A 22,860-nucleotide genomic window follows, 5' to 3' on the forward strand; every position below is an offset into this window, starting at 1 on the left:
GTTTCCCATTTTCACACCAGGCAAATGATGGGGCTGTACCTTAATTAAGGCCACGGTCGCTTTCTTCCCATTCCTAGGCTAGTCCTATCCCATCGTTGCCATAAGACCTATGTGTCGGTGCGGCGTAAAACAAATAGCAAAGAAAATGTCCATTAAAGGCGGCGTATATGATTGTAAAATATGCAATGTATCTATGCATGAGTACTAATTGGGGGCATTCGTGCCTTGCTGTGTGCCAGATTAATCAAATTAAATAAAATGTAATATTTGCAATTTGTGAAATTATAGTTTCCTTCTGAGGACTTTATTTTTAATACAAAATCTCAACGTAGCTAGGCGTATCGAAGGATACTCATAGAAGCACGTTGTTTTTCAGTGGAAATAACAATTGTCCAGCTGCAAATTCAGGAGTGGCACATCGTGCGTGTGATAACATCGGCATGTAATGTTTAGACTATTGATAAGCCGTCGTAGATCACGGCAGTTCTCCAAGTGGAACGCCAAGTGAGAGTGTTGTGAGAATGTAAAGTGAAAGTAAGTGTATGCGAGTTCGAGGCCATGGCGTGGACATGAACCAAGCCTCCAGACCGGAGCCACTCCGGGTTCGCCTCGCCCGAAGTTTGGCACTGCCATGTAAACACAAACACCATGACATTCCAGATTCCACGGAGGATATGTGTCAGCTGACGTCGTTCCGGAAACGTTCATCTGGATCTGAGCAACAGGTAAGACCCACAACTACTTAGAAACTTAGAAGTAATCGTAAATAAGTGTGGCTCATCTAACATTATAAAACAGCACGTGCTAACGTCTGTACAGTCGCAGAAAAAGACAAATTTACTCACCTCTCCGCACTATAGGGATTTCTGGTCGTTTTAACATAGACTTTCTATCCCTCTTCTCCCACCCAACCTTGCGTTTTTGAGCGTATGTCCGGGGTGCGGAAAACACCATTAAGTTAACTAGGAGTAAGCCAAACTTCTTTTACTTTGTCTGAAGGTCATATCCTTCAAAATAACTTCATATAAGCAAAAAATTTCATTTCGGTAGTTATCGTCATGTGTTAATTTATCAAACAATAAAAATAAGATGTAGTCGTCAGTATAGGCTAACATATGTTTCTACTTTTTTGAAGGGATATGCTTCAATCAATCAGCGCAGATCTGTATTTGGGGCAGTCGGATAGGCGGCAGATTGCTATCAATTGTTTATCAATATTTCCGTAAATAATTTCAAATAATTGTGAAATTTATCGAAAATCTGTCTTGATAAATTATTCCAATCCCTAACTCCTCTTCCTGTAAACGATTTAACGATTTACTTTACGTCGCACCGATACAGAAGTCTGATGGCGACGTTGTGATAGGAGAGGGTAGGAAGCGGCCGTGGAATCAATTAAGGTACAGTCCAAGCATTTGCCTGGTGTGAAAAAGGGAAACCACGAAAAACCATATTTAGGGGTGCCGGTTCGCACCCACTATCTCCCAAATGAAAGCACACAGCTGCGTGATCCCAACCGCACGGCCACTTGCTCGGTAAACGAATCTTTGCTCCAAATTTGTCCTCTTGAATTGCAAGTGTATCTTCATACTGTGATCTTCCCTACTTTTAAAAACACCAAAGAAACCAAACCCTGTGGCGCCACAACCCCAAAGGGCCATGGCCTACTAAGCGACCGCTACTCAGCCCGAAGGCCTTCAGATTACGAGGTGTCGTGTGGTCAGCATGAAGAACCCTCTTGGCCGTTATTCTTGGCTTTCTAGACCGAGGTCCCCACCTCATCGTCGGATAGCTCCTCAGTTGTAATCATGTAGGCTAAATGGACCTCTAATCAGTCCTCAGATCCAGGTAAAAATCCCTGACCTTGCCGGAAATTGAACCCAGGGACTCCGTTCCACGCCATCTCCCCACTGATAGCTCTGAACATAACCGCTTAGTCGAGCTGCTCGTCTCCTTTTACCCACATGTTCCCAGCCCACTTTTAGCTTTTAGCTTTCCATGTACTTATTTATTTATTTATTTATTTATTTATTTATTTATTTATTTATTTATTTATTTATTTATTTATTTATCGCATGGCTATAAGTGCCCGGAGTGTTCGAGGACAGGTTCGGCTCACCGAGTGAACGTCTTCTTTTGACGCCTATATTATTAGCATTATTCATATTATTATTCCAAGATCGCGGGTTCAAACCCCGGCAAATATAGTCGGATTTTTCAAGGTTGGAAAAATCATTCGACACTCCACGTCATATGATGTCTTCATGTAAACGATCTCTGGTGACACATTTGGTGTTTACCTGCCAAAAGTAATTAACGTTCAGCCATAGTTCACCCAACAGAGAATCGGTTTTGCTCTACCAGACTCTACCGTTTGGTAAAGTAAACCGGAACATAGAAATTGGCTCGCAGGCAGCCTAAATGGTGTAAAATAAAATGTTTGCACGGGGTAGCTGAGGCCATATTATTACTGAAATGGGCGGGAGGAGGGTTTGTCGCGTGACAAGATGTATTCACACTTGCTTCGCTACCTATGGTATGTATTCATGTCGTCGGTTGAGAATAAGCCTGAACTAATCAGCTTTGTATTTCATTATATAGAGTAAAATGGCTTTGCAAATCAACAGAGGATAGACAGCCAGGCAGCTAAACGGTGACGTAAGTGAGGTGGCCGGTCTTTTTGAGGGTGACAGAAATGTGTGTACGTATTATTTGGGCTGCCACGCAGGGGTAAATGTTCAGAGGAAAACAAGAGAAGAACTGCTATGGCCAGGGCAGCGACCACAAAGTCGGAACAGAATTTGGAAGTAATTAAGTACACCAAGTTACGTATGGTCCACTCTTTCAACACTCACATTGAATAAAATCAGACAGCCATTTAATAAATGAGAGCTTTGAGGTGTGGGTGTATCGGCGCATTCCACGTATCTCATGTGACTGAACATCAAACGAATGTGTCTGTACTGGAGGAACTGGGTATCCGTACAAGACTTCCTGATTCAATCACCGGGCGAGATGGCCGTGCGATTAGGGGCGCGCTGCTGTGAGCTTGCATCCGGGAGACAGTGGGTTCGAACCCCACTGTCGGCAGCCATGAAGATGGTTTTCCGTGGTTTCCCACTTTCACACCAGGCTTCCTTCCCACTCCTAGGCCTTCCCTATCCGATCGTCGCCGTATGAACTTTGTTTCCTTGCTCGACTGCAGGAGTGGAAATACAGAACTTGTCCCACTACTTTTCACTAGTCTGTTACCTTTCGTACTTGTGTTGTCTTCAATTAATTGGAGTTAATTCATCACTCGTTCGCAGTAGAGCATATGAGTCATCGATTTGTAAATTATATTAATTGCCTTGTTATCAGATAACCGGACGTGGCAATTGAGGTCCAGTGGTACAGTCACGCTTGCTGTTCTTATGACACTTGTTATGACACCTTCAGGAATTACACATGAGGAGCACTAGCTCTGTGCCCCATTATTTTTTTAACTCTATACTAATGAGCATTACACAGAAGGTACCTGGCTTTGAACAACCGCGGAAAGTATGGTCCAAGTTAAACGGGATCCGCACTAACCATGGTGTGTGTGCAGATCTTCTGTATAAATGGAAGAAAAAGTCGTCATCCTGCTGCGACTGTGGTGCTGAGAGGCAAACTGTGAAGCACATCACACAAGAATGCCCACTGAGACGTTTCAATGGAAAACAAGTGAATTTTTCCTGGCGACGCCACAGGCGATTACCTATGTAAATAATGTAGATATAAACCTGTAATTTATTGTACTGTTCATGTATATGCCATACGATAAATAAATAAATACATAAATAAATAAATAAATAAATAAATAAATAAATAAATAAATAACAGTTATGGTGAAATGGTTATGTGGTCGGCCCGGCAAATGTAACTGTTTGTCATGGCGTGTAGCTGTATTGTCGTCAGACATCGTACGAGCCATGTGAATAACAACTGAGCAAAGGGTGGATAAAACACGAGATCTCAATGTATTTGATCGTGGCCACATTGCCGGTGACATATGTATGAGCTGTTTCATAGTGTGTACCATGAGTGCATGGATTCGAGCAAAATCACTGCCACCCGTGGTGTTCAACATGTTGATGACAGGATCACCGTCGACTAACTCGGAAGGTAACAGCGGACAGACAGATCACTGCACAGCAGATAATTTGCAAACGCAATGGTGGACAATAACGAAGTGTAAGCAGATACCATCTAGAACCATCTCGCAGTGGAGTGCAGAAGCCACTAACCGACTAGGGTACCTTTGCTCACAGCACATAACAAGACACTAAGACGGAGATGGCGAAAGGAACACAGCTATTGGACTCTCAAAGCATGGAAAAAAGGTTTCATGTACAGATGAGTTTAGATGAGGGTATGAGTGCGTCGCCAAGCACATGAGGCAATTGATTCCTGTTGCCAGCAAGGTATAGCCCAGGCCGGCGGTTGTAGTATCCTTATATGGAGTGTTTACGAAGGATGCATTGCGATCCCTGATACATTTACGAACGTTCCTCACTAGCGGACTGTACAGGAACGTGCTGTCAGATAATGTCCACCCATCCTTTCATCTCCAGCACAATGCAGGAGACCTGGGGCCTGTTCCACGAACGAACTTTGCAACTTTTCAACTTTGCACTTTTCACTTTTCAATTCTTGCAAAGTGCAAAGTCTTTCTGTTCCACCATGAACTAGGCTGTACTTTTAAATTTCTTCGCAAAGTGAAAAGTCTTTGCGAATGAGTGATCCGATCGAATTTATTCCATGAGCAAACTGTATAGGCCTAATACTCTATGATTTTAATGCTTTACTTTTCGCGGCGAACTTGGCGGTATAATTGTCGTACCGTTAAAGTATTTATCATGGGAAAGAAAGGTTATTATAAGAAGTTGGCTGTGCTGGAAGTTGTCAAGGAGAAACGTGACATCCTTTTTTTGACAACTTTAAAGATAACCTCTCAAATGATGGCACACATCAATGTTAACGAGAGTACTGTCAACACATATACACACAGAGAGACTTTCACCCTTCATTAGAAATCCCGTCGCTATATTAAGTGGATTATCAGGTCAACGTACTGTTAGGAAATATTACATTTACTATAACATCTACGACTTTGGTAACAGTTCTGCAAATAATTGATTTTGATGTCCCATGTATTGCTGTTACACAGTACAGCTGGGCACCATTTACTAAAAAATGTAAACATAAGAATTTGTTCTTTTTCGGAAAGGAATTTACTTCTTTATGTTTCAATAAATGACCGATCATTTCAAGAATATAGTCAGCCTCTGTTGGGATAATACGAAATCACTCGCGATATCTATTATTGGATTCTTCATCACTGTCCTCACTTGATGCTAACAAAAGCTCACGTCGTAACGTGTTTATATCACTAAACCAAATTCTACGCCGAGAAACTAATGTACATACTTGTTAATTAACATATGAAAAGGGAATCATCTTTGCAAGATTTATGAAAACTTTTCACTTCATTTCTTTGCACTTTGCATTTCTGTACCAATGGAGGAACATAACAGGCTTGAAAAGTGAAAAGATTTCTAACTTTTCACTTTTCACTTTTCACTTTTCACTTCGCAAGGTAAATCTGAAAAGCGATGGTGGAACAAAATCTGAACTGAAAAGTGCAAAGTGAAAAGTTGCAAAGTTCTTTCGTGGAATAGGCCCCTGTACCTACAGCAAGAAAACACATTGATCTGTCCTTTCCGAACTGAGGCCAATTGATTTGATGAACACTGGATGGTCATGAGGATACTTCTCTGGTCCCCAAGGTCATCTTACTTCAATCGCATTGAACCCATCTGGGATGCTATCAAGAGGAGTACATGACTTGCAGGATGCTCCCATCAATATCTGTACGTCATGAGAGGCTGTGCAGTGGTCGTGGATTGATATGGCTCCCTAATGTTTCCAGTGTCTTGTGTAGTCCATACCATCCCACATCGCGCCCGTCAACAGGATGAAAGTGGATGCCGCACAGTACACACGCAATGTACCTCTAATTCAATTACTCATCATTGTACCGTGCTTCAATAAAACTTAAACTCTCAACATTGGACATTACATATTTTGACGTAGAATAAGTTAATAGTTTCAGAACCTTAATTTGGCCGGTGAGCTTTACAAAAAGAAATATCTCCTCCCGTTGCGAAAATCAAATAACCATAAATATTTCTCCCGATCATCCATCCATTAACAACTGCTAATTTCAGAGAACCACCAGCCATAAGACATGATCTGCACGATTACTAGGTAACACCGTCTGGCCATCCATCCATCCATACCTTACATCACAGTTTGCACGGTTGCTAGATAACATTGTCTGGCCATCCATCCATCCATACTTTACATCACAGCCTGCACGGTTGCTAGATAACATTGTCTGGCCATCCATCCATACCTTACATCACTGTCTGCACGGTTTTTAGATAACATTGTCTGGCCATCCATCCATACCTTACATCACAGCCTACACGGTTGCTAGATAACATTGTCTGGCCATCCATCCATACCTTACATCACAGCCTGCACGGTTGCTAGATAACATCGTCTGGCCATCCATCCATCCATCCATCCATCCATCCATCCATACTTTACATCACAGTTTGCACGGTTGCTAGATAACATTGTCTGGCCATCCATCCATACCTTACATCACAGCCTGCACGGTTGCTAGATAACATTGTCTGGCCATCCATCCATACCTTACATCACAGCCTGCACGGTTGCTAGATAACATCGTCTGGCCATCCATCCATCCATACTTTACATCACAGCCTGCACGGTTGCTAGATAACATTGTCTGGCCATCCATCCATACCTCACATCACAGTCTGCACGGTTGCTAGGATTACACTTCCGTCACACTAACTTCCGTAATACAAAGTTTTGGATGACCCGTAGCCATAGGACATATTTATGTCAAAAGTATCAATGTACGCAGCGACAGGTATCACATCATCAGGTGATGTAACCGCGCCGCCTTCTTGAGGTACTAATATCGCCGTTCTTGGTGGATAGCAATTAGTGTAGCTCTGCATTCCGGCGAGTGGCACGTTGTATGAGGTGTCCTTTCATTTGTGTCAGTGAGATCTAGAAGTACAAGGCGAAAGAAATCAAATAGAGAAAATTGTGGTGCGATGTCAAACGCCATTACTACTACTACTACTACTACTACTACTACTACTACTACTACTACTACTACTACTACTACTACTACTACTACTACTACTACTACTACTACTACTACTACATTAGTTCGGCCTCTCCCTGAGTTTCAACTGCCGCTATTTCAAGTCACTATGTTGCTATTTACAGAGACTTATCAAACCTCCATATCCACGAAGTTCACTATATTTCAAAGGGATTTCTCTACTGGCGACTTTCTCGTGCCACCTAGTGTTGTGTACTGTGACTAATTTATCGAGAATATTTATGTTTGGAAGCTTGGTAACCTGATTACTCTTTAGTTGTTTATTTGTCATGTTCGAGTTGTCACTACTGTTCTAAGGTTTATCAACCAGTAAGAATCTGCCTTATGACATTTGATTTCAACGGTGGGAAAGCATATAACGTAATTGTTCTAGAACTGTCAACCAGCCTCTATAAATTCTGTGAATTTTGGTCCTAATGTGCCAATCTTCATCAAGACCGAAAGAGAGTGCTACGTGACTGAGGTCTCTATCGGGAGATGCAGAGGCTGGGGTGACATAACGAGGTGGCATAAGGTAAAGGCAGAAACTTTCATCTAACCATGTGAAATTTATGTACGTATAATAAAGGGAAGGTTTCAGAGTTCCCTCTAAGCATGTAACGGTTGGGTCGACCTGCGTTTTCTTCAATTTAATGTAGAGTTTTCTTTTCGTATGAAATTTTAATGTAGAGCTTCTAGGAAGTCCACGGACTTAATATAATCACCCCTAATAGGGAATTTGTAATACGCGAGAATACAGGAGTGTGTACCCTCGTTCGCCTTCTTCACTTTGTTTTCTAGTGGCTGAATTACCTTGGAGTGCTTGTGAGTTTTCAGCCTCCGTTTTAATTTTGTTTCCCGGCCTTTGTAATCTACCTTTGTATTATTTTTTTCGTTTCATAGCCGTGTAGTATGGGCTTCGACTGTCTGGCCCCACGGTGTAGGGGGCAACGCGTCCGCTTGTCACCCGACGGCCCCGGGTTGGATTCCCGGCCGGGTCAGGGGTTTTCAATTGTATTGATTACTATCCCTGGCCTGGGGACTGGGTGTTTGTGACGTCCTTGATCTTCTTTTTTGCTAGAGGCTTTACGTCGCACCGACACAGATAGGTCTTATGGCGACGATGGGATAGGAAAGGCTTAGGAGTTGGAAGGAAGCGGCCGTGGCCTTAATTAAGGTACAGCCCCAGCATTTGCCTGGTGTGAAAGTGGGAAACCACGGAAAACCATTTTCAGGGCTGCCGATAGTGGGATTCGAACCTACTATCTCCCGGATGAAAGCTCACAGCCGCGCGCCTCTACGCGCACGGCCAACTTGCCCGGTCCTTGATCTTCTTTCCTCACAACATTCCACACTACTGCCATTCCAATTACACGCAGGTTTATACAATATGGTGCCAGTAAGGGCAAAAGATCCACACGGGTCGACGCCCCGAACAAATAGCATTAAAAATGGGCTTCGACTCCTGTAAAACTTTCTGGATCTTTCGATCCTACCTTCGTATGTGGTTCCTCTATTTTTATAAGAGTAGCGTGTATTGGCTACATTAGCCCTTTTAGAGCAAGAAGTATTCTCTGCTTCAGGTGTTAAGAGATATTTAACACTAAACATTAATGTGATTTCCTGGCCCATAAAAAAGGGAGTTTGTAATGTGTTAATTGTCATCAGGATATTAGATCCTTCTTGGTACAACATTGACCTTAAATTGAAGGATCGATTCTCATTGTGGGAACTTTGTACTAGAAGCTACGGCTTCTTTCTTTCTCTGAATTATGTAAGAATCATTCCTCTGTCGGAGGACTCAGTTTGTAAAGGCTAGTACCTCTCTATCCTCTTTAATGTCTAAGACTTAAACTTTTGTGAAATTAAGTCTCGTATGAAAATGGAGATCCTTCTCCCCTTATTGTTAATTAGCTTTTAAGCTTCCTTGTATTTGTTGTCAAGGTTTCCCTCTTGTCATATCTTTGTTGTTTTTGGGTAGAAAATATAAGAAAAGAAAGAAATGGAAATTGGCCAGCCATTCACCCATTACGCTTCTTCCCTTCTATGGTCCAGTAAAACCACGGTCACTATTATTATGATTATTATTATTATTATTATTATTATTATTGGTTCCTGCTATGCTCCGTGTTCCACTTAAAACTGTGGAATTAATTACTATTAAGTATGTAAATATTATTTTATGGCGATAGGACTGTTACCATCAAGTTTATTACGTTTTTCCGCCTCCGTAGCGTAACGGTTAGTGTTATTAGCTGCCGTCCTCGGGGGCCCGGGTTCGATTCCCGGTACTGCCAGAAATTTAAGAATGACAGGAGGGCTGGTATGTGGTTAAATTGGCACATGCAGTTCACCTCCAATGGGGGTGTGCCTGGAAAGAGCTGCACCACCTCAGGATGAGGACACGAGTTTACTTTTAATTAATCATTCTGCCAAATTTCATTGCAACTCGTCTGGTCCAATCCAGGCAGTTCCCTTGTGAGAGATGCAGGGTGGTTATATCTTTATGCCTGTCACTTTTGCTTGTAGGTATTAACGTGGTATTAATTCCTGTTGTGTGGAGTGAACCGTAAGACCACGTGAATCCCGTTCTAGAGGTGGAAAACTCGCTTCTACGTTTCTCACCTTCGTAACAAAGATCAAATCTCTTCCTTCCAAGTGAAACAACGTTGCGCTACGCCTTGGCTAGTAGCCCGTGATAATCAACTTTTTTTTTTTTTTTTTTTTTGCTAGGGGCTTTACGTCGCACCGACACATATAGGTCTTATGGCGACGATGGGATAGGAAAGGCCTAGGAATTGGAAGGAAGCGGCCGTGGCCTTAATTAAGGTACAGCCCCAGCATATGCCTGGTGTGAAAATGGGAAACCACGGAAAACCATTTTCAGGGCTGCCGATAGTGGGATTCGAACCTACTATCTCCCGGATGCAAGCTCACAGCCGCGCGCCTCTACGCGCACGGCCAACTCGCCCGGTGATAATCAACTAAGATTATAAAATGAAGGTATGGAAGACGAGATGAAACTTTCATTTTCTTGTTAGGTATAATTAGTCACCGATCTCCTTTCCCTTGTGAAGTATGCAGACTCACTCGCACGGCAGCGTCCACCTGCTGACATTTACTGTGTGCCCTTTACTGTAGGTCGAGATAAATGGCAGGAAGAACACAATCTAAATGTTAATGAAAGCCCCAGTAATTGTTCACGATCCTATTATTTTAATGATCATTCGACTTCTCGTGACAGGTTAAGTGGAAGATAGCTACATTGACTATTCGACCTGCCCTTACGGCAGCTAGTTCTGTAACATGTCGCCAAGTACTTCGAGCTTACAGTTCACTTGACTTGAAAATGCACATAGCCAATATTCAGTAAACATAGTTTTAAAAATTTACAAATTATTATTATTATTATTATTATTATTATTATTATTATTATTATTATTATTATTATTATCGTAGAGCCTCTGGTACTGCATACAGGCAGTTTGATTTGATTCCAGTTAGGATAATGACTAATTCGACGTTCCATTTTTACTAGTTAGTAGCTTTAACGGTGCAGTAACACTTCCAAGGTATTCTGCAACATGATGATAGGGAGGTGATAGGATTGGGAAAATAGTGCCCGTGGTTCTAATGAAGATAAGTCCTAGCATTTATTTTTCTTCTTAGCGGCGGTTCGATTCTGGAAAGAAGAATAATGCACACAGCGGAAGGCAGATTCGTCATACTCGTTATCTGGTCAATGTACCGGTTCGAGGCACTTCTTCTCTGCCGTTTTCCATCAACTTTGCCCTGGATTAAATGCATTTCGAGGCCGTATTGCCGAATGACATGGCCGAAAACTTTCAGTACCTGTATTTGCCTTTTGATGCTTGGAAGTAGCCGTGCGTTAGGGGCCATCCTTACCTTCTTCAGAACGGAGTCATATCGCACCTCTGTAAGAATATTGACACAACTCAAAATGAACATTTCAGAGAAAACACATTTACAAGTTTAGAATATATATTTTATCAGACTATTTCTGCCTGTTAAAATTTAGCATTTATTACATCACATTTTCACAGAATTTCGATTAAATATATCACAATTAAGAAGTGTCAATATTCTTGACTGACGATGTTCAGTATTCTGAAGTGGTATAACAGCATTTGTGATTTTTCACAAGAAGGAAAGGATTCACACTTATGGCAGATTTCTTCATCGAAAAAGTGGTTATTTTTGCATATGGTGTATGTCATAACTGAAAAATAACTCTTTACAATTGGCTTTTCGCGCACCGATGCAATAGAAAAGGGCTTGGAATTGGAAGGAAGCGGCCGTGACATCTCCCGAATGCAAGCTCACAGCTGCGCGCCCGTATCTGCACGGCCAACTCGCTCTGTAATGATATTTTCTTTTTAGTTGTGCCACTATTCTTGGGAGGTGTGGGGGGAGGCGTGTGATAAGAACTTCTGCTACGCGTGATCGTAGTATTCTGTGATAGCATTTTTTCTCCAAAGTCTTGATTCTCCCACGACATGGAACATGAATAGTCCCGGACTCACAGCTGTGCGTAACAACAGGAAATACGAAAGCTTGACTCAAGTCGCTTCTCTTTCCTTGGTAATGCAGTATGATGATCTTCTCATATATTTGTTGGATAAGACAGTGCATTCTTAGCCACACGTAATCCTCTTTTAATTTAGCCTTCTCAGTTGGAGTACTTGGTTTGTGGTGTGGGTCACTGTAGTCAGGTCCTAATTCGTGAACCATCGGCAACGGCTGAGTGGCATACCAGTTGTTATGGTATACGAGTAGGCATCTCGGACATACTCTGAATCAGAGTCCTCCTTGTGCTCAGGTGGCTAGGACTATTAAATTCACCGGCGGTCCTCTAACACGTTAGAAGAGAGATCCTCACTGGCACTATGAATAAGTACAACATCCTGCTCACATAATTTACCGAGCTCAGAATATTTTAAGCAAGCCTCGGACCTATAGGAGTAATGGAGTCCCACTACCATTAGACAAACGAGGGACTCCTTGGACTCAACTTGGCGAACGAATGGAGTTCGATGAAGAGCTATAATTATTAATAGGGCTTATGGAAGAAAGAAAGTAGAACTGGCTGAGTCAGCAAAGAGGGTGCGTCTGGGTGTGTTAGGATTAAATGATATTCGGGTAAGGGGAGATAACGAGGAAGAGATTATCAAATATTCTTAACCGATGCTAAAAATGGAAAGTCAGAATGTGGGGTAAGACTGTTTATCAGTAAATTGCATGAAAGATGTTTTCTGTAAGGCACGTAAATGTACGAATGATAGATTTAGCAATTGGAGGAATTAGAACGAGAATTATCTCAGTATATTCACCATGTGAGGGTGCAGATGAGGATGAAGTTGACAGGTTTTATGAGTCACTGAATGACAGCTGGAAGGCATATTTTGAAAATCTTCTCAGTGTAAAAGTTTTTCTGGTGACGTCGCCAACAACCGAGATCATGGTGAAGAGGACAACAATATTGATGGAATTACGCTTGAAGAAATGGAAAAGATGGTAAATAAATTCCATTGTCATAAAGCAACAGGAATAGATGAAAATAGACCTGAAATGGTGAAATATATTAGGAAGTCAAGGATAAAATTGCAGCATAGAGTAATAAGATTAGCATGGGATGTTAGTAAAATACCTTCTGATTGGCCGAAAGCAGTAAATGCAGCTGTCTATAAACAAGGGAATAGGAAGGATTGCAACAACTATCGAGGATTTTCGTTGACCAGTATACCAGTCACGGTGCCTGACTCCGTGGCTGAATGGTAACCATTGAGGCTTTCGGTTCAGAGGGCCCTGGGTTCAATTCCCGATCGGGTTGGGGATTTTACTCGTGTTTGTGTTTGTCTCAACACTCTGCTCTTTATATGCAACCACCACAGAAACACACAATAAATGATTACATCCCTTCATATAGGGTTGGCGTCAGAAGGGCATCTGGCCGTGAAACGGGGCCAAAATCCACATGTACCACGGAGTCCCACCCGCGACACCACAGGTGTGGGGAAAAGCAGTAGAAGTAGTAGTATACCAGGCAAGGTGTTCATTGGCATTTTGGAAAGGAGGGTGCGATTAGTGCTTGAGTAAGTGATATGAAAACCAGTGAGCTTTCAGACCACAGAGGTGCTGTCAGGATCAGATTTTCAATATGAACCAGGTAATTGAAAATTGCTATGAGAGTAATGTTCAAGTTTCGTAGATCTAGAGAAGGCACATACCAGAGTACCGTGGGAAAATATATTAGCTGTACTGGAGGACTATGGGATTAAGGGTAGATTATTAAAAACAACCACAGTCAGTTATGTTGACAATTAGGCTACTGTGAAAATCTATGGTAGAATTAAGTTCTTGGTTCAAGATGCATCAATATGTTAGACAAAGCTCTAATCCTTCACCTTTGTTCATAGTTTGCATGAATTACTGAAAGATATAAAGTGGCAAGTAGGCATTCAGTTAGGTGGAACTGTAGTAAACAGTTTGGCATGTGCCGACGACTTGGTGTTAATGGCAGATTGTGTTGAAAGTCTGCAGTCTAATATCTTGTAATTCGAAAATAGGTGCAATGAGTATGGTATGAAAATTAGCCTTTCCGAGACTAAAATAATGTTAGTAGATAAGAAACCTAAGAAAAGTTAATGTCAGGTTGGGAATACAAAGCTAAAACATGTAGATCACTTCAAGTATTTAGGATTTGTATTCTCCCAGGGTGGTAGTACACTGAGAGATTGAATCAAGGTGCAGTAAAGCGAATTCAGTGAGGTTGCGGTTGCGATCAGTAGTTTTCTGTAACAAAGAAGTCACACGAACAAAACTATATTTACACCTGCCTATTTTCAGACCAACTTTGCTTTACGGGAATGAAGGCTGTATGGACTCAGGATATCTTATTCATAAGCTAGAAGTTAACAGACATGAAAGTAGCGAGTATGATTGCTGGTAGAAACCTGTGGGAACAATGGCACGAGGATACTCGGAATGAGGAGATAAAGACTATGATAGGGATGAACTCGATTGATAAAGTTGTACGCATAAGCCGCCCTTGGTGTTGGGGTGATGTGAGGAATGGAGGAGGATATGTTACCTGGGAGAATAATGGATTCGGTCATGGAGAGGGAGAGAAATAGAGGGTGATCAACACTTCAGTGGTTAGACTCGGCTTCTAATGATTTAAAGATAAGTGATGTAGAAGTATAGTTAGGCTTGCAGACTGAAAACTGGAAGGCATAATAGTTTATAATGGAGATTTATGTACGCAGGAAGGTAGGCAGGTATGTAATTAACTGGAAATGCGAATTCCTAGGTAGGCACTTTTCTCCCTTGAGATCTGTATCCTGTATAATTTGGAATGGACAAGCTAATGCACACATTCTGTCCGCTACCATCAAGTAACTCTTGATTCAGTTTAGTTTAAGGCCTGCTTCTTCACTGAACCTCTCAATAATTCCTTGTACAAGCTCTGCCAGCTTTTCCTCCGAACTACCGTTACCAACCGTACGATCAGGATCGTACATGTACGATAATTGGATACTGTGTGCTATCCTACGATCCAACCCGCGGATCGTCCGCCTGTTGTACGATCCTGTGACGTATCGTAAATTTTGTCCTGTTTTCCCTTTAAAATGCGCAGATTTGTGCTCCTTCTTTTATTCGTGCAAGTTACGTTTTATCATAGATGACAAGTTCGAAAGAGAGTCTTTTCGAATAATGAAATTCTCAAAGGGAATTTACCAAGAATGGACTCTTTCCTTCCCGAGTTACTTCACGGTCTCGCGCCTGTACTGTAATCAGTGGATCATAACATTCGCCTTCAGCAGATTGACGATGACTGGAGGGAATTACCCTTTGTCAATGTCAATGACGGTATTAAAGCCTGCTCTGAAGTAGATTAATTTTGGGTTCACTTAATCCTGAAATCACGGTCACTTTATTTTTAGTCTAGGCTCGATATGCACCCGCTAGAGGTAAATGATGGTCATACTGACTTTATATACTGCAAGTAAATGGGACAGTTGATTCCCCGGTGTTGCAAATCTCAGTTATATAGTACACGAATCTGCTACGCAGACGTAGCAGAGGGAGATGTGATACTCCCACGTGGCGCGTCCCAGGTGGCGGATAGGGAGGTCCTAACAGGCTTGCCGGCGGACTTGAGGGAAATAAAATACCTCTCGCGGACCAAACACACTACCCCCTGCGGGTGGGGGACGCACATGTAGAATACACCCGCATTATCCCCAGCCTGTCGTAAGAGGCGACTAAAAGGGGCGACCAAGGGATGCTGGTATTAGAACCATGAAACTACTATTGATTAGTACCATCACGCGGGGAACACCATGGGTCGCCTTTACTTACGACTAGTACCACTATATTTGGTACACAATAGGTTTGTGATTAGTAGCAGCAGAGTGTGTTCCCCTGTGGGTTTCCAGTACGCGTGCGTCGTACCCGTGTGAGCAACACCACGAGTCTGGGCGTAGCCTGTGAGTTGTACCACTATATGAGCGCCACCGCGTGTCTGCGTTGCCTGAGCCTGAGCCTCGCGCTGCGATTCCTGCCGCTCGAAGAGCTGCAGCTGTGTGTTCGTCTGAGATCCCCGACCTACTTGGCCCTTTATCTCAATTTGACATGTGGCCCTGAGGGCGTAGACTTTTAGTTTTCTTGGTAAAATTCCAGTATTCGAAGGATAGGAGAGGCGAAATGGTTCAATTGAAATGTGGTGGTGGCTTGATTTGAGACTTCGGTAAGGAGGTTGTCATTATTTAGAGAGGTGCTCGTAATGTGGTATGGGATGCGACTTGGGGTGTTGGGGCATGCAGTATTGCTGGGTGGGGGTGGAGGTGGGGGTGGGGGTGGGGGTGGGGGTGGGGGTGGGGGTGGGGGTGGGGGGGGGGGGGAGGATACTTGGTTTATGTGAAACTGGTTAGTAGGAGAAGGAGATTTCTGAGAAGTTGTGTGTTGAGGTTGGGTTGCGATGTGCGGCTTTGGTAGTTTACAGGATAAGGGTTTATATTGAGATCCAGGAGTGTGGGTATATTTGAGATGTGGTGATGGCCTTGGTTTGAGAAAACTCATCGGTTTGCGTTGGCTATGAGTGGCACCATTGTGTGAGAAACACCATAGGTCTGTGTTACCTGTACGAAGTACAATACTTGTGATTAGTACCATGTTGTGTAGAACACTGTGAGTCTTCGCTACTTTTGATTAGTACCCCAACATGACAAATAGCATGGTTCTACTTTACTCGCGACATATACCATTCTGTGGGGCCTTAGACGTGGAATTTTCACCCCTTTCGACATCAAGCATCCTCGATTCAGGATTCTGCTTTATGAGTGGTCCCTTGGTCAGTAATACATTGTATATGGTCCTTTTTTGAGTTGAATCCACTAATTTTTTGTTTGCTCGTTTTTTTGTTGTTTTTTGCTACATGTCCATCCATTCCTTCTTCATGACGATTTTTTTTTTCTTTTGGTCAGTTTATGATTTTGAATTTTTTGTTGTCATTTCATTTCGTACCATTAGGGGCCGATGACCTCGATGTTAGGCCCCTTTAAACAACAAGCATCATCATCATCATCATCATCATCATCATCATCATCAGTTATATAGTACCAACAACCCAAGTTAGTTTGTATGAATTCTGGCTCGCAAATGTTTGTTAAAATTTGACGATGTTGCCTATAAGGCAGTCCATCAAATTATAACAATGCAAAATATTATCTTCAGCTGTATACACATACATCCTCTTAGAAACTAGTTTAAGATTCACTGTGTTTTAATATTTCAACGCCTAGCAGACTAAGCTGCGCACGGAATGGGTTAAATGTAAATTTCATGAAGCAGAAATGCAACATGTCTCTATAATGATCTCAGCGGCTGGGTGAGTTTCAAGACGGAGAGATGTATCGACTGGAGTTCTCCGAGGACTTCCAAGCGACTTCCTTTCGTGAAGAATTATGAAGGAACTGAGCATAGCAAAAATCTACTAATATTTCTGAGGGGATAGTGGAAAGAAACTGTAAAGGAATAATAATAATAATAATAATAATAATAATAATACCAAGGCAATTCGGTTCAAGGTGGTGAAAAGGGGCCTACAGGAGATGTGGTCATTTATTAAGATATATAAGAACGCAGCCCACTCAAGAGAAAACTAAAAGACCACCAGGGTTTAAATGAAAGGCCAAAGTTGAAGACGGGAAAGACGTAGAAGTAGGAAAGAAAAGAGCAACACCGGCGAAGAATGAAGAAGCACTGGGCAAAGATCAAACCCAGAGAAGGCAGCTGAAATAACGTGGTCCTTAGTAGGCCGATACGAACAATAATAATCTTTTTCGTGTAAATTCCCAGCATTTATCCTGCGATATTTTCATAAGACCGCTTTAGAAATGCACTAGCTATTGTGGCTGTAGGCGGTTCAGATAAATGGAGAAAATCAATGTGATTCGTGGCTGTAGTGAATGTATGAATAAGGTGGTGTGTTTAAAAATGGCAGGATCCTTTGTAAGTAAATTGTTAACCTAAAATTGAGAGTACTGTACAAGATGTGAGATACTCTGTGGATGCTAGTAAATTAAAGTTGCAATCTACCAGTGGCGTGTTCCAGTATTAAAACGACCAGGCCATAAAGAGTGGTAAAGATTGCTCTGCTGCATTCCGCTCAGTGCGTTAATCCTCATTCATATCATAGCACGGAAGTTCTAAATACTTGCTTTGTAGGAGACATTTGGGCCGCGTAAATTTGAATATATTTTTTCAATGTTTGTTTTGTAGCATTTATCGGCATGACCAGTATGAACAGGATATTTGAGAAGTCATTTATAGACCTTCCCCTAAGCTACTCTTTCACCGAGCGCGAATAAAGTAATTCATAGTCTAGAAAATAGTACCTCCTCCCCGACCATAAATACAGGTTTTCATTTAAAAATTCTGTTCATCCGTTTTGTCGTGATGCTCATTTATACATACATACATACATACATACATTTTATTGTTTAATTAATGAATTTCTTATCTAGCCGATTATGCTCATTACTCGATAAATAGGTAAATGAATGTTTATTAGGTATTTTAATTTGATGTGTAATGGCTGTCAAGTTCGTATTTTCTCATAACTTTATTAGAAGACGAGGTCGATTCTGCCGCAACCGGAGAAGTCGGAGAGGATTTTCTCCACACTTCTATTTCAAAATAAGAATTCCACCTGACTAGCAATGTAATTCACCGGCCCCGTGGTGTAGGGGTAGCGTGCTTACCTCTTACCTGGAGGCCTCGGGTTCGATTCCCGGCCAGGTCAGGAATTTTTATCTGGATCTGAGGGCTGGTTCGAGGTCCACTCAGCCTACGTGATTATAATTGAGGAGCTATCTGACGGTGAGATGGCGGCCCTGGTCTAGAGATCCAAGAATAAGGCTGATAGGATTCGTCGTGCTGACCACACGACACCTCATAATCTGCAGGCCTTCGGGCTGAGTAGCGGTCGCTTGGTAGGCCAAGGCCCTTCGGGGCTCTTGCATCATGGGGTTTGATTTTTTAGCAATGTAATTCGATTGATGGATGAAACAGCCGTATGTTTAGAACGACGGTCTGTGTGTAACTGAACAGGTTAGGCTGAACGGAGGAGATAACGAACTTGTTACACACTGGTGATGACTTCCCCAAACACAGAGTCACGGAACAATTGGATAACCAGAGAGACTCTTTACAAAGCCAGACCGGTACTTATTAGAGCTCGCCTCGGACAGCCACGTCAAACATTCACTAATTTAATTTCAGGAACAAAAGAAATACCCTATGTTTTGTTTTCGGCTATAATTTTAAAACCGTATCGCAGGGTGGTTCTGCACTGTCTTATTCGCCCTCTAGTGGGAACGCTGTCGGCAAGAGAAGCAAATGTGGGCCTGTGTTATTCTCAATGCCACCTTCCGTTCTATCGATTGATAAACCTGAATGTTTTAAAACAGTGTTTATACTCAAAACCTTCGATATGCTGTGTTGAAAATCATATGGGTAGATCGGAAGGGATAAATAATCAACCAGATGAGAAGAGAATGGCCTAGTCTCCAGTTAATGATCCTATTGCATGATCTGTTAACTGTATTAGGAGATGGCTCACTATTTCCGAATGTAAGAAATGGCTTTAGGGGGTACTTTCAGATAGAGCAGTCGTCACGTAAGGCGAATGAGCTGAAAATTCAGTATTTCAGTCCATACCCCCCTAGATGTTACAGTAATCAACCAATATAACATCGATCGTTATCCTTCCATATGTCAACCACCTCAGTGGAAATAGCCGACCGAGAAGTAGGAGATTTATTCTTGTTATGCCTCTTGTGGACAGGGATTAATTCTAATTTTATTATTTTAAAATCGCTATGCCCTCTATTTACTATACTTCAGAATTCCAAATAATTGATTTTGCCTATAACTTGCAACCTAGCTGAGGCGGTAAATATGTGTTCGGTTCATCCGGATGGAAGTGGGTTTGGTATTCCATCAAAAAGTTGAAACATTAGAAACTACGAGTAGATTACTACTTTTACCGAGGCAAATAGTCTGACGTTCACTCAGTCTACATAAACAATGAAAACCAGTTTGATTCTAGGGGCAAAGGACGTCGGGCACAGAACTAACTACCCTATCCTACTTAGGCATGAGGTTAGCTCTTCCCGCGGGTCAGTGGTTACAGTCCTGGCCTCCCGATCACAAGATCGCGGGGTTCAAACCCGGCTGAGGAAGTCGCATTTTAAGGACGGTAAAAAGTATATTCGGCACTGCGTGTAGAATGATGTTGATGTAGAAGATCTCTGGGAAGACATTTAGTTTTACCTTACAAAATGAAGCAAATCTCAGCCATTGATCATCGAACAGAGATTCGTTTCTCTTCCGTCTAGTGGAGTAAAATGGAACGTCGAAACTGGCACGCAGGCATCCTAAATGGTTATGAATTAAAATGTCTGTGCACGGTAGCTGAGGCGGTACGATTCTTCTTATTATTATTATTCCTAGTCATATTATTATTATTATTATTATTATTATTATTATTTCGAATATCAAAATCGGCAGCGCTGAAGATGGTTTTCCTAGGTTTCCCATTTTCACCCCAGGCAAATACTGGACCTGTACCTTAATTAAGGCCAGCGCCGGTGTCTTCCCATCGAGTAAGTGGCCGAGCTGTTTGAGTCACATACCTATCAGCATGCATTCGGGAGATAGTGGGTTCCAATACCGCTGTCGGCAGCCCTGAAAATGGTCTTCCGTGGTTTCCCATTTTCACACTAGGCAGATGCTGGGGCTGTACCTTAATTAAGGCCACGGCCGCTTCCTTCCCAATCCTAGCCCTTTCCCATCCTTGCGTCGCCGAAATCCTTCGATGTGTCAGTGCCACATTAAACCACTGGCAAAAAATGTACATTTTTGCTAAGCATATAGATAAGATACAATAAGCCTCCAGTCCTCCAAGGGCTATCATAACCTGTTGGGAGAGGGCATTGATTTGCCTTTGTATTATTTATAAATGCTTATCTTCAACTAAAAATATTTCCAATAGCCGCCACTAATGAAAATACAGCAATTCTAGCAATTCAAATTAAGAATTTGTAAAACAGTAATGGCGTAAGTGGTTTCAGAACTCAGTGTTGTTATTGATGGCAGGTGGGAATGTGGAGCTATTGTACTGGGGCCGATTAGCGCAGGTGTACACCTCACTGGCTCTCAGATCAGTGTAGGGAATTTACATCCGGGTGATATATTGTCTGGACACAAGTACACCTCGATAATCCCCAATGAACGACGCGGATGGGCTTAGTAATCAGTGTATATCAAGAGGAATTCTGTTCAACGAAATTATTGCAATCTGAAAGAGAATTATGTTTGCTAATGTGCTACAGTGACTTATTAGTCTTTGTTAAAAATGAAGGATTGCTAAACTAGACTTCTCGCTGGAAAACACGTGTAAAACGAAGATTTCTACGTGACCTCCTTCAAAAAGATATATCACGCTGTGCGGATCCTGGTTAACGAAATATGAAACAATGAGTTAGGAAACTGAAATACATAAAATACAACGGCATGCGGTTAATTCAAACGTTTGTGATTCGAATTTGTGAATAATTCGGACTTTTCTTGCGGTACCTTTCCATTTTTATATAATACAATGTTAGAAATTCGTGATTAATTCCATTATTATATTGTTTAATTCCAAGTAAAATGCCACTTTTGATCTATTATATTTTTAAAAAATTATGTTTAAAGATGATGGAACGCTGCCTGGTGAAAGAGAAAACCAGCATAGAATCGTGCCGGTGCTGGAAACGGAACGGTAGTTTTTGTGAAGCTACAGTATAATAACGACGTATGGCCTCCGAAGAAGCGTGGTGCAGGTCTTTCGAGTTAACGCGTTATTGGCGACCTGCCCGTCTAAGAGGATGAGACCGTACTTATGATGAATTCTAATGATGAAGACGCCGACCCGGCTGGGGATCGAGCCCGGGGTCCCTGGACCAAAGGCCAGAACGCTAATCATTTGGCGATGGAGCCGGACTTTCTGAAGCTAACCTTGATGCTTTTGGCCGTTCGTGCGTATGTTCCTTGAATAGTCTTCTTTTGAGTTTCGGTAACCGCGAAAATACTCTCATTAAGCCCAACCCCAGAACTCTACGTAGAGATGATTGACAGCTGTCGGCATATGAAATAAGACATTTCACTGGCCACTGAAGGCTTGGAAGGTGGAACATGGGGGCACCATGAATTGCAGATTGATTAAGGTGTTGCTACTGAACCAAGATTTACGAGGGAATGGTCTCTCCTTTTGTTAGCACAAGGGAACGTTCTGAATTCGAGATTCGGCTAAGTACGGTCCCTGATATTGTTTTGTTTTCTCGGGATTTTTTTTACAGTTGGCTTTACGTTGCACCGACACAAATGGGTTTTATGTCGACGATGGGGCAGGAATCGGCAAGGGATCGGAAGAATCGGCTGTGCCCTTAATTAAGGTACAGCCCCAGTATTCGCCTGGTGTGAAAATGGGAAACCACGGAAAACCATATTCAGGGCTACCGATAGTGGGGTTCGAACCCACTATCTTCCGGATACTGGATACTGGCCGCACTTAAGTGACTGCAACTATCGAGTTCGGTGTGACATTGTTTAATTCGAATTTGTGGTTAATTCGAATTTTCTTTTCGGGTCCTTCAGATTCGAATTAACCACAAATTCGAATTAACCACTGTAATAGTAATTCTTATTCTAAATATTTTATTTTTATTTTATTCTTTTCTAGTGATTTAAATTTGCATAAGCACATAGAATTAGGAAGGTAGTGGTTGTGGCCTTAATTAAGGTACAAACTTATCCTTCAACTGGTATAAAATTGGGAAACAACGGAAGACCATATTCAGGGCTGCCAATGTTGGGATTCGAACCCACTATCTCCCGAATTTAAGCTCATAGCTACCCGAAGCACGTAGCCAACTCGTGGCGTGGTGGAGAATAGTATTATGTAGTTGTATGATATGTCTGTTGGAGACAGCACAAACACCCAGTCCCCGAGTCAAGGGAATTAACAGTTCACGATTAAAATCCTTCACATTCAACACTTT

The 22,860-nt window shown here is 42.1% G+C and overlaps 1 protein-coding gene across 1 annotated transcript in view; it reads left to right on the plus strand.

Moving 5' to 3' along the window:
- Positions 1-322: 322 nt before the first annotated feature.
- The window catches only part of LOC136869567 (uncharacterized), a 394,710-nt gene continuing 372,172 nt past the window's right edge, over positions 323-22,860 (plus strand). The window contains exon 1 of the mRNA XM_067144860.2: positions 323-725. Coding sequence (XP_067000961.2) covers positions 543-725 — 183 coding nt within the window. The 5' untranslated portion in view covers positions 323-542. The remainder of the gene's footprint in view (positions 726-22,860) is intronic.

Source organism: Anabrus simplex, chromosome 1, assembly GCF_040414725.1.
Source record: "Anabrus simplex isolate iqAnaSimp1 chromosome 1, ASM4041472v1, whole genome shotgun sequence".
In the NCBI taxonomy this organism is placed as follows: domain Eukaryota; kingdom Metazoa; phylum Arthropoda; class Insecta; order Orthoptera; family Tettigoniidae; genus Anabrus; species Anabrus simplex.